Source organism: Vidua macroura, chromosome 2 (genome assembly GCF_024509145.1).
Source record: "Vidua macroura isolate BioBank_ID:100142 chromosome 2, ASM2450914v1, whole genome shotgun sequence".
NCBI classification, from domain to species: Eukaryota; Metazoa; Chordata; class Aves; order Passeriformes; family Viduidae; genus Vidua; species Vidua macroura.
In genome coordinates, this window is record NC_071572.1 from 96,639,862 (window position 1) to 96,654,456 (window position 14,595).

A 14,595-nucleotide genomic window follows, 5' to 3' on the forward strand; every position below is an offset into this window, starting at 1 on the left:
GAGCCTGTAGCTTTCTGACTCTGCTCATAGCTGGTAGCCATGCATAAGTGATTGAATCTGCTCCAGGGACATCATGCCATCTGAAGACAGTGATTGTATCCATGCTATCCATCCCAGTCAGCTTCCTTTACAGTGGACTAGCTCATCCACACAAGTGCATGAATCCAAGCCTTCTCTCAACCCTACAATTTTTTGGTCTGTGCCTGTTCAGAGTGTCAGAAGTAATGCAAAGTCTGTGTTGCAGCCTGGCAAAACAAAGCACCATGAGCTTCCATGGAGAGGTTGTATCCAGTACAAATTGGTAAATCTCCACATGTGTCTTGTGATATAAATATTGTGTGTTCACTTAAACTTGTTGAAAATATTTTTTAAAACTTGGAAGTGATGTAGCCAAACTGCTACAGATATCTGATGTGACAAAAAGGATGATGGGGTTAGGTGGAAAAATAATTCTATGAGTGAATTAGCTGGGCCTGCTTCAGGGAGCTCCAGAATGCCATTATCCAAAACAGACCCTTTCTTTCTTAGATGCAGCATCAGAAAACCAGATTCCCCAGTTAAACTTCTGTTTCAGTCAGACATTCCATTGAAAAAAAAACCCTGAATATGAATAATTTACATCAAGCTGTGTTTAAATAACAGCATCTTAGACGATAACCCAGGTGTTCCATTCTGCACACTGGTATTTAAAGGCCAGTAACATCTGCAGCTTCAACTAGGTGATAGTCATAACTGCACACTTTCCTTTCCCTGGATACTGAGATACCAAGAACCATAATCTGTCTATTTGCTGTAGAGCAGATGACAGGTTTAGGTACCTACTTTAGTTTCAAAGTCCAAGAGGAGAGTGATGTTGATCCAAACCACCCACACTTCAGGACCTCTCACTCACAACTCCCTTTGTTGCATGTAGAGGAGTTTCTCATAGAACAAGGGCATGATATCCTTGATGGTATTTCTTTGCAGGAACTGGACAACCCTGGCCTGCGGATTACAGAGCTACTTTAGTTACTTTAAAAGTATTTAGGACATCCTTGAAAAGACAATAAGCTTTGTACAAACACGATAGTCAATGCTGGATGCTGAACACTGTCACGTACTATAACCTGAGCAGACGCTTGTAGTATAACAGCCAATCTGTAAGTGACTTGTATATGTAATCATATTACGTTAGCCAATGAATGTTAATTAGCTATTGTATTATGTATTGTATTATGATAAAGGTATAAAACATGGATAAATTAGACAATAAAGAAGGATGACATCTAGACATATTGGTTTGAGTGTCATTACTCCGGCCGGCTCTCCGTGGGACCCTCTTCAGTTGCACTTAGCAAGTGCTGGAAGCAAGACTGTCTCATGTACCAAGCCACTGACATCATGTGTGTAAAAGTTTTACTCACATTCAGAATCACAACTCCTTCTCATTAGGTAATTTAATAAATTATAAGTGGAGAGACAGTACCAAAAGAAAGGAACAAGGTCATGATGTAATCCTACCTCCACTGAAATTGACAAAACTTCCACTATTGTCTGCAGGGGTGATATCTCCTCCCAGATTATATCCACCTACTGTCTCTGATAAAGCAGCTGTTAAAATCTGTGTCCCAGTGATATATTCTGCATATCTCAAATTAATAATATGAAGTGACCTTTACATCTGGTACTGGATCAATTAATAAATACTTCAATTTCAGCCCCGATGAAAAGCTTGTGTAGATGAAAGATTGTTGCAGTTATAGCCATTGCCCTGAAAAAATCTTTTTCCTGTAGATTGTTGAAATGACAAGGAGAATAAAAATAAATAGTGGAATCATAGAAGGAAAACTAAACAATTAAATTGCAGAAGTAAAAGTTTATATTAAATAGTACAGAGAAATGAACATAGAGATATATCTAACTAAGGAAGAGATTTCTTAACTTGATCATGATGTTCTTGTGTGACCTGAGAGTACTTCTAAAGTGCAGGGCTTGTGCATGACCTGCCATCACCCTCATGTTCAGCTGAGCCTGGGTCATACAAGGATTTCCCCTCCACACTGTGGTTTCCCTGAGGGGAGGACATAGGGACCAGAGTGGAGAGTGAAGCTGGACTGGCTTCTAATAGTGCCTCATCACCCATGAATGAATAAAAGAGAGTCCAGGAATGGACATACAAAAAGTCTGTTTTTTATCTTCAACATTCATTACTACTTATGTGGTAATTTTTCACTGCAAAAATATTTTTAATAGCATTCACACAGAAACCACAAAGAGTTAGATCATAACCTCCAATTTGATTATATGGCAGTGTGGAATTTTGGACAAGGAGAAAACAACTTATCCAAAAGAGCTGTTTAGCAATTGGTCTAGGATCTTAGTGCTAGAAGTGTCAGTGTAGGGCGTTTTAATGATTAAAAGTATTTAATGATTAAAACAGAAGTTACAATTGAACTACCATTTGAGCAGGAAGACAGTCCATGATTAATGGTGTGGTTGGCTACTTTAGCACTGCTAAGCCACAGGCTCAGAGGTAGCATCTGACTCTGCTTGCTTATGTGAAATTTAGAGGAGCTTTTTTTTTGACATGGCAGTTCAGAGTGGCTGGTTGCTGTACTAAGCTAATTTAAACCATACTATATAACTGGGCTGCAAATTTTGACATTCCAGTTGAGTACCCAATTAAAAAATGTGCAAAACTATAGACATGGTAGTACCACAGTGGCTATATACCTGGCTTATATGGACAGATGAGACAGGTACATTCTGAAGATTCCATCAAACAAACTGAAGATGTACAGATAGCTTATTTTCTGTCTGTGATCAGCTAATACAGCCTGATTTTCTCTTGTTATGTCAGTTATCTGTGCTCCTCTTCACAGGTAATTATGGCTATGAAACAATAAGCCTAGGGGCTTTCTGAACTTTGAAACTCGGGGTCTGCATGCCAAGAGCCAAATGAATTGAAATGGTTTCCTGGTTCATGGAAATGAATCAGGAAATAGCCTTGGTATCATGGCTGCCAGTGGATGAAGACTTTCAGACCAGTAAGATTATCAATGATGAAACTGAAAAGAATGCTGAATTTTATAATCATCTGCTGTGACACTCCTACTGACATAACTTTTCTTGATCTGTGAGGACTGCCAACAATTGCCCAAAATAGTTTTTCATTGCCTGGTGTTGAAAAAATTGATTTTGGGACAAGAGGGAAATACATAGGAACATTTCTAGCTCATAAGAAATCAATCACAAATGCGACTGAGTCTCTAAATAATTTTTAGAGCTCTAGTTGGCCTTACTGGAGTAGTGGGTTTGGACCAGATGACCTCCAGAGGTCCCTTCCAACCTAAAACATGTGGTTCTATGATTTCATGAACCACACATGCTGAACTTATATGGCATCATATGATGGCAAAAAAAGAAAAAAGTTGCAGACCTATGAGACCATCCGCAAACTAAGTCAAAGTCAGTAGTTTGTTCAAAAGCAAAAGAGTTTTTCAATTGTACAGATGTTTCAGGAAAATATGAGTGAGTGGATTATTGTCACATTAAGAGGGATGTTCATCCTTGGTATTGCTAAAACAGTTGTCAGTTCTGCTGAAGGACTACTTGTGGAATATGTCTGCCTTATTTGATGGCAGGTAAGCCAGAAAGGGAAACAAAATATAGGAAAGTGGCTCTGAAGACAGGATGAGAGAATGATTATGGGAAGGTACCATACATCTGGGTAAAGCATTATGGACTGTAATAGTGGGAAACAATCCAGGCTTGGCAAGTAGATTGATAACATGATCTAATAAGACTTTTCCATCTGTAATATCTCTGATCTCTAGCTGGAGAAATAACAAATACACATTTGACATGCAACTCTTTTGTTCCAGACTTGCTTCTGTTTGGATTGTTGCATGACATATCCCTGGCTTATGTTTTTTAGAGTCCTTTCTGAGGACTGGAGGTGAAGGAGAGTACACATTCAGGTATTGTTCCAAAAGAGTTGGATTTTTTTTACACACATGAAGATCCATTATCTTGGCAATGCTCCTGGGGCTTCTGCAGGTTTGTACAGGAGGCAAAGGTCCTGAAGTGGTTACATGCAATATTCCTGGGTTCTTGGCGTTATGGGATAAGATTTTCCAAAGATAACCTCATCCATATCAAATTTCATACAAAAATTAGAAATAAAAACCCCAAAACAGCAGCAATATACTTATTTTAAAAAATTATCTGCCAGCACTCCTCTTTAAAACTTGTACTTACTGTATTTCCTGTCTCTGTCCAGCTGGGATCTAGAAATGAGTTATCCTTCTGCCCTCCCTGGAAAGAACCGACTTTCCCAATTATGTCTCAACTGCTTATTTTTTTCTAGAGATGGAATAAGAGGGCTCAGCAGTCTCCTCACCACTCCATCTATATCTTCAACCATCATACAGGCACTTTGTAATCGTGGTCTTCATAGAAGACAGAAACAAGTACTACTAGGTCCTCCAGACAAATGGACCTAGGTGTCTGTAGACAGATGGATCTGTCTATCTGGATTTACTGTGGACTGTGGTGACAGAGTGACAGGCAGGCACCTGAGCTTTGGGAGATTGCAGGGGCACTGACAAACTTAATAGGTCATTTTCTCTATAGTCAGCAACCTGAAGAGACTGGGGTAAACTGCAAATCATACCCCAAATCACTCCTGCCTATGCCCCTGAAAACATCCCTGTCTCTTGACAGTACTTTTTGCAGTGATGGATTTTTCTCAATTAACAAATGTGTTGTTTTAATTTTGTTTAGCATTACAGTCACATCACATGGCTTCAATGTGCTCTTGACTCAGGTCACGTGTCCCACTGGAGAGAAATACAGTGATGCAATTGGACTAGCAATTAGAGGTATAAATGCCTGTGATCCAACCCAGGCATGATTGAAACAGCCCTTCAATGTATCAGCAGGAGCTGTCCTGAAATGAATTAATAGAAAGCAGACATGCAGAAAGCAGCACTTCTCCTATCTTAAACATCCAGCACACCATGACCAGCAGCTTCTTCTATTTTATTCGTAGCGGACTATCCCTCAGCAAGTTTTCAGATGACTGTGCAGAGCAGGTGACACAAGAGAAGGATGGGATGCCATCTAGGGCAACCTGGACAAACTTGAAAACTGGGCCCGTGTGAACTTCATGCAGTTTAACGAGTTTAAGTGCAAGGGCTGCACCCGCATTGGGCACTAGGTGGTAAAAGAAGCTGAAGACAAAGTGATGGTAGTGTGAATGAAGGCTGCATGTGCCACTGGATCTAAATACACAAGCAAAATCTCTAGTTATGTTTTTACTTAGTAGTATAGATGAAAGATAAAAGTCAAGAAATCAGAGCAGATAGGAGATGCATCAGATCAGAAAGTGAAGCAAGAATGCAACCTGACACATGAGGATTGATAAACAGTATGATCCAAAGTTTAAGTGCTGATGCCATTCCTCTGACTTGCACATTCTATCATAGAGGTTACTTTTGTTTAGCAAGGAAAATATCCATAAAAGAAAGTTTGATGTCTGTGGCATTTAAAGGACACTAGTTAAAACAGCAAGGAAGGGAGAATTTTAATCTAGTATGACATTAGGAATAAATTAGTATGCCTGTAAAGGAGACTGAAAAGTCTCCTGAATAGAAACTGCTTCTACTTCTCAGTCAATAAATAACATGCTGTGCTCCTAATGAGATATTGTCACTCTGATCCTAATTACTTGTAGCACACAGAATTATTCTCCCCATATAGAATCTGTAGCTAATTTTCATATTTTGTGTCTATCACTGAATGTTTTAATTAGTCTTGGTTAAGAAAAATAATATAATGAAGCTAATGTTTTCCCATATATTAAAAAAAAATAATGCTGTACTGAAAAACAACGCTTGGCAATATTGAGAGGCTTACATTTTCTTGAGATGCTATAAAAACCATACCTTTGGAGGAAGGGAACACAAAGAGAAGGTGAACCTTTGAAATCTTCAAATGTGGTGTTTATGCAGAAGACAAGTGGAAGCAAATCTTCCTTTAATAATGGAACATGAAGCCCTGTGCCACTATAAATCTTAGAAAATCCCACATGATCCAATTACACATCTTATGCTATCACTGAGAATTCTGGAGCTCAGTACTCAAAGGAATCAGTTCTTCTTCCATCTGAGCTGTGCTTAGGCTTTGGTATCCCTTCTCAGATCTTCCATCTGGGATTGGTGTTTATTGGTTCTGAGCTTTAGACAGTAAAAGAATTAATTACAATACAGCTGATCTCTAAGGACAATTGCCTCCACTCACTATTTTATTAGAATACTTTGTGGACAAAAGTGGAATTCTTTAGTTTAGTTTTGCTATTCCAGGTCTTCTGAGAGATGAACGACATGAAAGGACATACTACATTTACATTGGGGATGGTCACTTAGCACATTTTCAGTTGTCAAAATGGAAATGGTAAAAAAATCCTTCCTGGCATTTTTTTTTCAGGTTTCACACCATTGTCTTTATAAAGGAGTCGAACTATTCATTTGATTTTACTTAGATAATGTTTCATATTTCATCATCTTGTAGATTATTTATGTGCACTTTCTGGCAAAACTGAAAGATTTGGGAAAACTGACAGTTCAAAATTCTTCTGCATTAGTTTTCATACAGGATATAAAAGAAAGCAGAAGAAATGCTTTGAGAATTCCATCACGAACTCAACTGGACATTCCTGTTTATAAATACCTGAGAGACTATAAGGAAACACTAAGTAAAGTGAGTGCTCTACTGCTAAAGAGAATTCTAACTTGGTAGTATGTTAACCCCCCATTTAATCACATTAAATTAATTTAAATTGCTCTGAGGCGAGGGGAAATAAATAGGATGGCAGGAGAAGTTGTAAGTTCTCCAAATTTGCTCATTGGTAAATGAATGTTTGTGTTGACACAGAAATGGCTAAGCATATGAAAAGCAAATAAAAGAACATATTGTTTTTCTTTCTGCATTGGGTTGTGGAAAGATTCTTGTTCAGATAGATAGAAAAAGCCACTCCACCAAAAGAAATGTCACTGTTCACTGTAGCTGAGCAGACATCTACTGAGGTCTAAGAAGGACTGAGAGGGACGATGTATCAGGGAAACAAGTTTTCATGGAGAAGTGCCCTTTATATACTGTTGTATTTAACTTGAATTATATATTATTATTATATTATATATTACTTATTATTAATAGACTATATTGAAAGGTGAATTATGAAATATATTTTAGTCAATACCAGATGCTTTAAAATGTTATCGAAGTAGAAAAAAACACACCAAAGTTATGGTATGTCACAAATTCATCAGTTTATTCCTAATTGAAACAGTAAAATTGTCCTACCACAGGATAGGTTTTAATAATTTTTTTGCTACCTTTTACTTTCTTCCCATTTTCAGTCCATTCTTCATCTGTTATTACCATTCCATGATAGCACAGCACTGAAGGAAGTAAACCCAGAGATTTAGTGACAATCAAATGTTCCAGGGAAAGGTGACAGCTTCAGTTCACCTTTTAGGTAGTCCTAAGAGCTCTGATGTTGACCTAAAAGCTATCTAGCCCTTGCCAGGGTTAAAAGCTCTCCTTCCATTAAAACACTATCATAGTAGATACTGAGGTTACCTTGGTGACATGTCTGATGGCCCAGTAAGGCCGCACAATTTATCAATCCCATTCTCAGATAGCTGTACTGTTCAAGGAGCAGTGTTTAGGGAACGTCATTGTGGAATTAGGGAAGGTTTTTAATTGCTTAAATTGTTTAATGATGCAGTTTAAGTCCATTAGCATGTGCTAAGTAAGAAAGGGAAACATCAGTTTTCTTCTGTGAAAGCGTATTTTGCAATTACAAGTTAAAGTAAAAATCTTAAGAATATTTAGAATTTGCTTTGCTATTAAAAAATATTTACAAATGAAAGCAAGTACAGTTCAGCCAAATTCTTTATTGAGTATTTTCAAAACAGAAGTAGAAAAGCATGTTAGACAATGCCTCTGATACTTTGATCTGCAAAATTAAGGAACTTTGAACAGGTTTTTTCTACTCCATGAATAATCGTCTTTTACCTTTTGTTGATAAAGGCAGACAACTTCTATGAGTACAAAATTAGAGTGATAAAATTGACATAATTTACAGAAAACTCCACATTAGTACCAGACATTAGCAAAGCATGTTTTGATACAAAAGCTTTCAGACCTGGCCTCATTTTTTAAAGACCTTTTTCCATGCTGAGTTAACTGCTTGCATGCATTTTATTTATTGCTTTTATAATCCATTTTAATAATCAAAAGACACATTTAGGGGAAAATGGGAAAACAATAATCTCAGGATATGTATTGTTATAGGATTCCTTTAATGGGAATGTGATTTCTTATAAATAAAGAAGTCAACATGATCTCTAATACATTGCAAGAAGCTCATAATGTTTGCTTTTTTTTTTCCAAGAGCTTCCATTAGCCAAGTTACTAGAAGGTTTTTGGATATGCAATGTAGGACAAAAAAAAACCCTGATACATTCAATATAAGGCATATTTGTTTGCTTATAAAAGGTAACATTACTGGTATTACGAATTTAAACACATGATGAATTTTGACTTATAAAAGTATACAATACTACTGAACCAAAAGTGCTATGTTAACATCTCATATTTCCTTAGATTACTATAAAAGTCACCTGAGGTGATTATTTTTATTTTTTCTAGAAATTATCTAATTTCCCTTATATTTCTTATTTAGTGGAAATAATAATAATAAAAAAATACACTCTGTATTGTTCCCTGCTCATTTTTAATCCAATCCTGCTAACACTTACTAACCAGCAGAAGAAGGAATCCTAGTTCTACAGAAGATTTTGGGCTTCCAGGATCCCACCCTTGATAGTGCTTACTATCAAGGGCAATAAAAGCACCTCCAATGGACTACTCCTAGTGAGCACTGTGCTGGCAGTGAATATCTGCAGCTTCACATCTTTTTGTGGATTCATGGTTCAGTTTACATTATGTCATCAAAACGTCATTTTCTAATGTTCTCATAAAAAAACCCCAAAACTAAACAGTTCCTCTCAAAGACCATGTTGTTAATATGTAATTCTGTGAATTCTGTCTTGGCAAGCTTTTAGGAATGATCTAGTCTTGTCCTCCTTCTTGCTGCTCCTCCTGAAAATATGGAAAAAGAACTTTAATTATTACCTGCAGTAGTATATAGCATTAGTAACACTGTATTTACTTGTGAAACAGACATGTGAAAAGAAAAGATGAAGCCTGGAGCTGAATATTTCTCTCTTGTGCTGGCAGCTGTGAAATTAAACTTTTCAGCTTCTTCATTAATCAAAATAACATAGATTCTGAGAGTTATAAATCCTGTGGTGGAGAACCCAGAGTGCCATTTTCCCATTGCTAATACTCCTAAGTCAGACTTCACTTTTGATGGCTTTAATCTCATTGGAAACACTCTTTCAGTAAAGCACACAATCTAGATTGTTTTCAGATATCAGAAAAAAAATAATTAGCAACTCCAGATTTCATTAGAGTTTTTGTTTTTAACAGAAGTACAATTTTTTCTTTAGAAATCTGTATTTTTAGGAGCCTTTCCCCTTCATCCCTGTCCTGACTCTTGAGATAACCGAGATAATATTTGATATGTGTTATAATGTTTAAATATATGGCTTTTTTTTACCTTGTGCCCTCCTGGTTGGTTGTCCTTTCCGTACGGGTGCTTCTAGAAAAGAGAAATGTTGCAGTCAGAAGTTATTTGCTGGAGCCTTTGAATTAAAACTCATTAGAAATACTGGAAACTCATTGCTGACTTTTGAAGTTTGTTCTTTAAATTTTTCAGTAAATTAAGAATTTTGTTCCAGAAGCATGTTGGCTTGATCACCTGAAATAAGAATGCTTAAAATACAATTCCCACATTTCTCTCACGTGCAGTCATCCATTAAATCTTAGTGACATTTAAAAAGTATTTTTGCATTTTAAACATATGAATTAATCCATTATCCACACTGATCTTCTACAGATGGTTACATGATGTAGGCAGATGCCAGAGCATTTTGCCTATGCTCTTCATTCATTAAACACCATGTGATACTGTCAGTTAAGTACAAGCTCGGGTTAAGGCACAGGACTCAGTCTCAGCTTTTGGCAGCAGATGTCCAGGTCTGTTGCATTGACATTACTTCAGGAATTATTCAAAAATGAAATGCTTGGAACCCTTACAAGATGTTGGCCACATTTCCAGCTGTGTTTGAGGCTTGATTTGTAAGTGCATTGTGAGTCCACAATACGATTCCGCATTTAGGGTTCAGTTAATTTTCTCAGGCTTCTGCTTTAAAAAGGTGGCTTTTGGATAAGTACCATCACCATTACATAGATTCTTTTTATTTCACTTATTCAGTGAAACTATGGACATGTTTTCCTTTTTCTCATCAAACCTTGAGAGTTTTTTTTAACCGGATGTCTCCTCATTGAGAGGAAAAACACGTCATAAGCATAAGAAATAGTTCTTCTGTTACTGTCACAGAAATGTTACTGCAGTAATTTTTCCTTCTTTACAACCATGAAGTACTTGTGTATGCACTTAACAAGCTGCAGCCAGTTCTCTTTTCATCCTGATGTACAGGGTATATAAATGTATAGCCCTGAGATGCAGGCTTGACCTCATTCCAGCTGAGACTAAACACTGGGTATCTGCAGCACCATGGCAGAAAATTCCAAGCTCTGCACTTCCCTGACAAGGACAGGATATGGTCCATCCAAAGTATGCTTTCCATACTTAGGTGCTGTATGTACAATTATGCTTTCAGATAAGCCTTGTGTTTGAAGATCACACCCATCTGTCATTTTCAGGCAATAGGAGACTCCCCAGCATGCCTTGTGTTACTCAGCACTGAAGCTGTACAAACACTTTGTATAAACCTTCACTACTTGGCACAGACTTCAAAATTAAAAAGACAGAAACACATTTATTTAATTTCATTGCCCAAAAGCCATACTTTTTTTCCTATGTATTTAATTCAAAGGCTGACAGAATAACCTATTCTGCATTATTAGAATTAGAAAAAGATATAAATTCAAAAGAAACCCTAAGCAAATTACTTCTTAACTTTGAATGAAGATCATTAAACAATGGTTGTTAAAGTCAAAGAACGAGTTTCTGGTATAAAGGCAGAGTGAATTCTATTTGGCTCCTTTTGGACCTTTATTCCATTCTGGTTTTTCAAATCAAGAGCTTCCCTCATTTAACAACAGGACAAAGGTAGAGAAATTCCAAGACCCTGTGAGATATTTACTCAGCCTCAAAGGTCATATTCCCTGCATCCCACCCACTCCTTCACAACGCTGAGAAACCCTGGCAGCAAGAGATCACATTTACACTGATAAGAAATAACTCAAGTTAAAAGCAACTCACGTGGTCTTCTTCTGTATGTATGGCTGCTTAAAGAAAAGTAAATTCTTTATGGTTGATGTTCCTTCAAATGTTTTACTTAAGCTTTGTGGTTAGGCATTTCCTCTTGTCTACTATGCTTGCCAATACTTTTAGTTACTTTTAGCCACAAGATAAGCCTCAACATTTTCCTTTGCAACATCAGTGAAAGAATTATTTTCCAAAACAATTATAAAACTCTTGCTAAAGTGCTGGCTCCAGACCTAATAATTTTCATGTATAGATATGGTAAAACCTCACCTGGAATGATCACTTTGGACAAAGCAGGTCTTAGTGATACTGAATTTTTGACAAACTAACCTTCCAGATGAACTTTCTTGATTTCTCTCTCGATAATCTGTGGCTCTCCCTCAATTATTTTAGTAACCTTGGTGTACTCAGTTCCGGCTATGGTAAGCATCAAAAACAAATGAGTTAAAGCTGGCATAGCATTTTTCCATATGCAAGGAGCCCTCAGAGGAAACAATGTCATTTTTGGGCGTAGGTGTTGCAGGCTACCATGCTATTCATGCCCTAAGGCATGTTATCTCTAGGGATGAGTCATTCATAGCAATCTTGTTTTAAAGTTCTGCTTCAGCAAAGACTGCTAATTGTTCTGGATATTTTATGAGCAGAATTAGAGCCCATATGAAATAATTTCTTTATTTAGACAGTGATAATACATTTGTTTGTGACTGTACTCAAATTTAAATTATTAGGAAATTTTCAGTAAAAAATAATTTTATGTAGACAAGAGGGCCATAAAGCATTATCACCATTATCACCAACAACCCTAAAGCAGCATGTGGATCTGCTTTTATTGGCTAAATGTATAGGACGGTATTATCATGGCAGCCAAGGGTAACTGACTGGATAAATCATGGAAAAGATAGAGAAAAATCAAATTAAACAAAAAGACAAATCTGCCTACTTGGTCCATTCTGTAAAGCAGGATGCTTATGCAAACTAACATATAATAGCAAGGAAAATAACAAGAATTCAAGAGATGATATTGTCTTCTTCAGATTTCCTAGAAAGAAACTATCTCTTTTCCATACACCTATATGTTCTAAGATGCATTTCTACAGATTACATCTATTTAATTGCATAACTCTGTATCTGAAGGTGATTACAAATGCAGTTATAATTGTTGGATACACCAGAATTCTACAGATAAAGTTTGATCCTGCTCCTTGTTGACTGGTTTAAACCAATAGAACATAGTTCAGTGTATATATAGGAATTTTCTTGCTGCAATTTTTTAATTTCCAGCTTTTCTTTTAAATAGTCAATCCAGAAATAGGCATCTCCAGAGAGCAAATCTTTTCACATGGCTGGGATACTTAGGATAAAATGAAAAACCCTCTGAAAGTTTCTGTTTCTGTCCAATATTATAGGTGAATTCTGGCTTAGGTCTGTAAAACTAAGATTCAGATGTTTGAAACAGAACAAAGAATTACGGTCAACGGGAGTCATAGCCATATGTTGGCTTTTCTCTAAGACTAGCTGTGTTATCAACTAGCATATTTAAGTTTGGCGGTCAGCTGTTCAGCTGTTCAGCCAACAGGAAATTTTTTACTTGACTGAAGCTTAAGTCACATTCACACAATAGTGTTTTTGAAAAACTATGATATTTAGTTCAGTGAACTAAATGTGGCTGTAAGTTACATTACTGGAATACAACTTTGTAACTTACTGAAAAATGAACATAAAATTAAATGGAATTATTTAATTTATGTCAAGAGAAGGATCCATCCATATTTTTGAGCTTCTCACTCAGGTTTAAACTAGAATTTAAAAAAACACATCACTTAAATTCTTTTTTTATTACCCATTGCTATTATAGATAGTTGCTCTAATCTACATTAAGCAGAGAACATTCCAAATTTATAGATAAAGATTAATTTCATAAGCAGAAGTTCTTTTACTAGTTTTCTACAGCTACTGCCAAAACTGTTAGAATTTAGAGAGCAAGAAGGAAAGAAAACCATTCCTTGGAATGCTGCATTTGAAGAGAATTAAAGTTAATGTCTGGATATCCATCACCTGTAAGCATTTAAAGAAGATGTTAAACATGCCTTTGATTATTAACTTGAGGGCAATGAACATTCATTTCTGAAGAACTGATAAGTAAGATGAATTTGGCCGGTTACAAAATGTTCCATTTCATAAGTGTTTTTCACAGCTTTAAATTTGCTAAAAAAATATTGGAATAAATCTTCATTGCTCCCCTGAGTTTTAATTAGGTAACCTTTTAAAGACTGAAAAAAATCCTTTTTTTTTTTTTTTTAATGTAATCAATGGCATTAAAAAATTGATTACTCAAACTTTGGTGCTTACTTCCATTTCACAGATATCTGGCACTAAAAAACAGTGTTCTATTTTTTCCATTAAAATTCCACTTCTACTATGTCAGTCTTTAAAATGTTGAGTTCAACATATCTGAGAGGGGTTTCAGTTATCATAACCTGTTGCAAAAATGTTAGTTATAATACACTGAATTACCTCCCTGCAGAAGTCTTTTGATTTCTTCATCTTCCAGTAAATGACCATCACCTTCAATAAATTTGGTCACTTTGGTAACCTCTGATAGGATACAGGTTATGGCAAAGAATTGATTTGCAGAAAACATTTGGCAATCCCACAAGAGCACATATAATCATGACATAGCATTGTTCTGAATTTAAAAATTCATGTTATGTTATCAAATTCCACATAAACACTGGAAACACCATATTTTATGACAAACATAGCATGCTATGTATTAGACCCAGTCAGCTCTAGAGCTGACTGAAATATGAAGATCATGGACTCAGACAAGGATATTACATTTGGAGGGTTCTGAGGTTTAATCTCTGGGTAAGATTTTGCAGTATGAACATGATTTTTTAAACATGAATTATTGATTCAGTAATTACTTAAGTTATATATAGAGATATATATGTATTAATGAAATGAAATAAAACAAGCATACTAACCTTCTTCAAGGATTTTCTTTAACTTCTCTTCATTGTCTGAACCCCCTGCAGTAATTCTGGTATATTTTATTTCAGGACCTGGAAAAATTTTATTTTTTTATAAGATAGTAGCTTTTATCAGATATAACAGGTTTGTCCTTTAAATGATATTTTCCTATTAATACATATGGTGATTCCATAGTTAACATGCTGTTATCTGCT

At 36.1% G+C, this 14,595-nt stretch overlaps 1 protein-coding gene across 18 annotated transcripts in view; it reads right to left on the reverse strand.

Annotated features, from left to right (window-relative positions):
- Positions 1-7,920: 7,920 nt before the first annotated feature.
- Positions 7,921-14,595, reverse strand: part of POSTN (periostin) — a 31,152-nt gene continuing 24,477 nt past the window's right edge. For 3 of the 18 annotated variants that reach the window (XM_053969950.1, XM_053969942.1, XM_053969939.1), the window contains 5 exons: positions 14,395-14,472; positions 13,922-14,002; positions 11,738-11,824; positions 9,671-9,712; positions 7,921-9,150 (listed from right to left, as the gene is read on the reverse strand). In XM_053969950.1, coding sequence (XP_053825925.1) covers positions 9,110-9,150; positions 9,671-9,712; positions 11,738-11,824; positions 13,922-14,002; positions 14,395-14,472 — 329 coding nt within the window. In that variant the 3' untranslated portion in view covers positions 7,921-9,109. Of the gene's footprint in view, positions 9,151-9,670; positions 9,713-11,401; positions 11,428-11,737; positions 11,825-13,921; positions 14,003-14,394; positions 14,473-14,595 lie in introns of all 18 variants that reach the window. The other 15 variants (XM_053969957.1, XM_053969955.1, XM_053969952.1 and 12 more) reach the window with 14 other exon arrangements.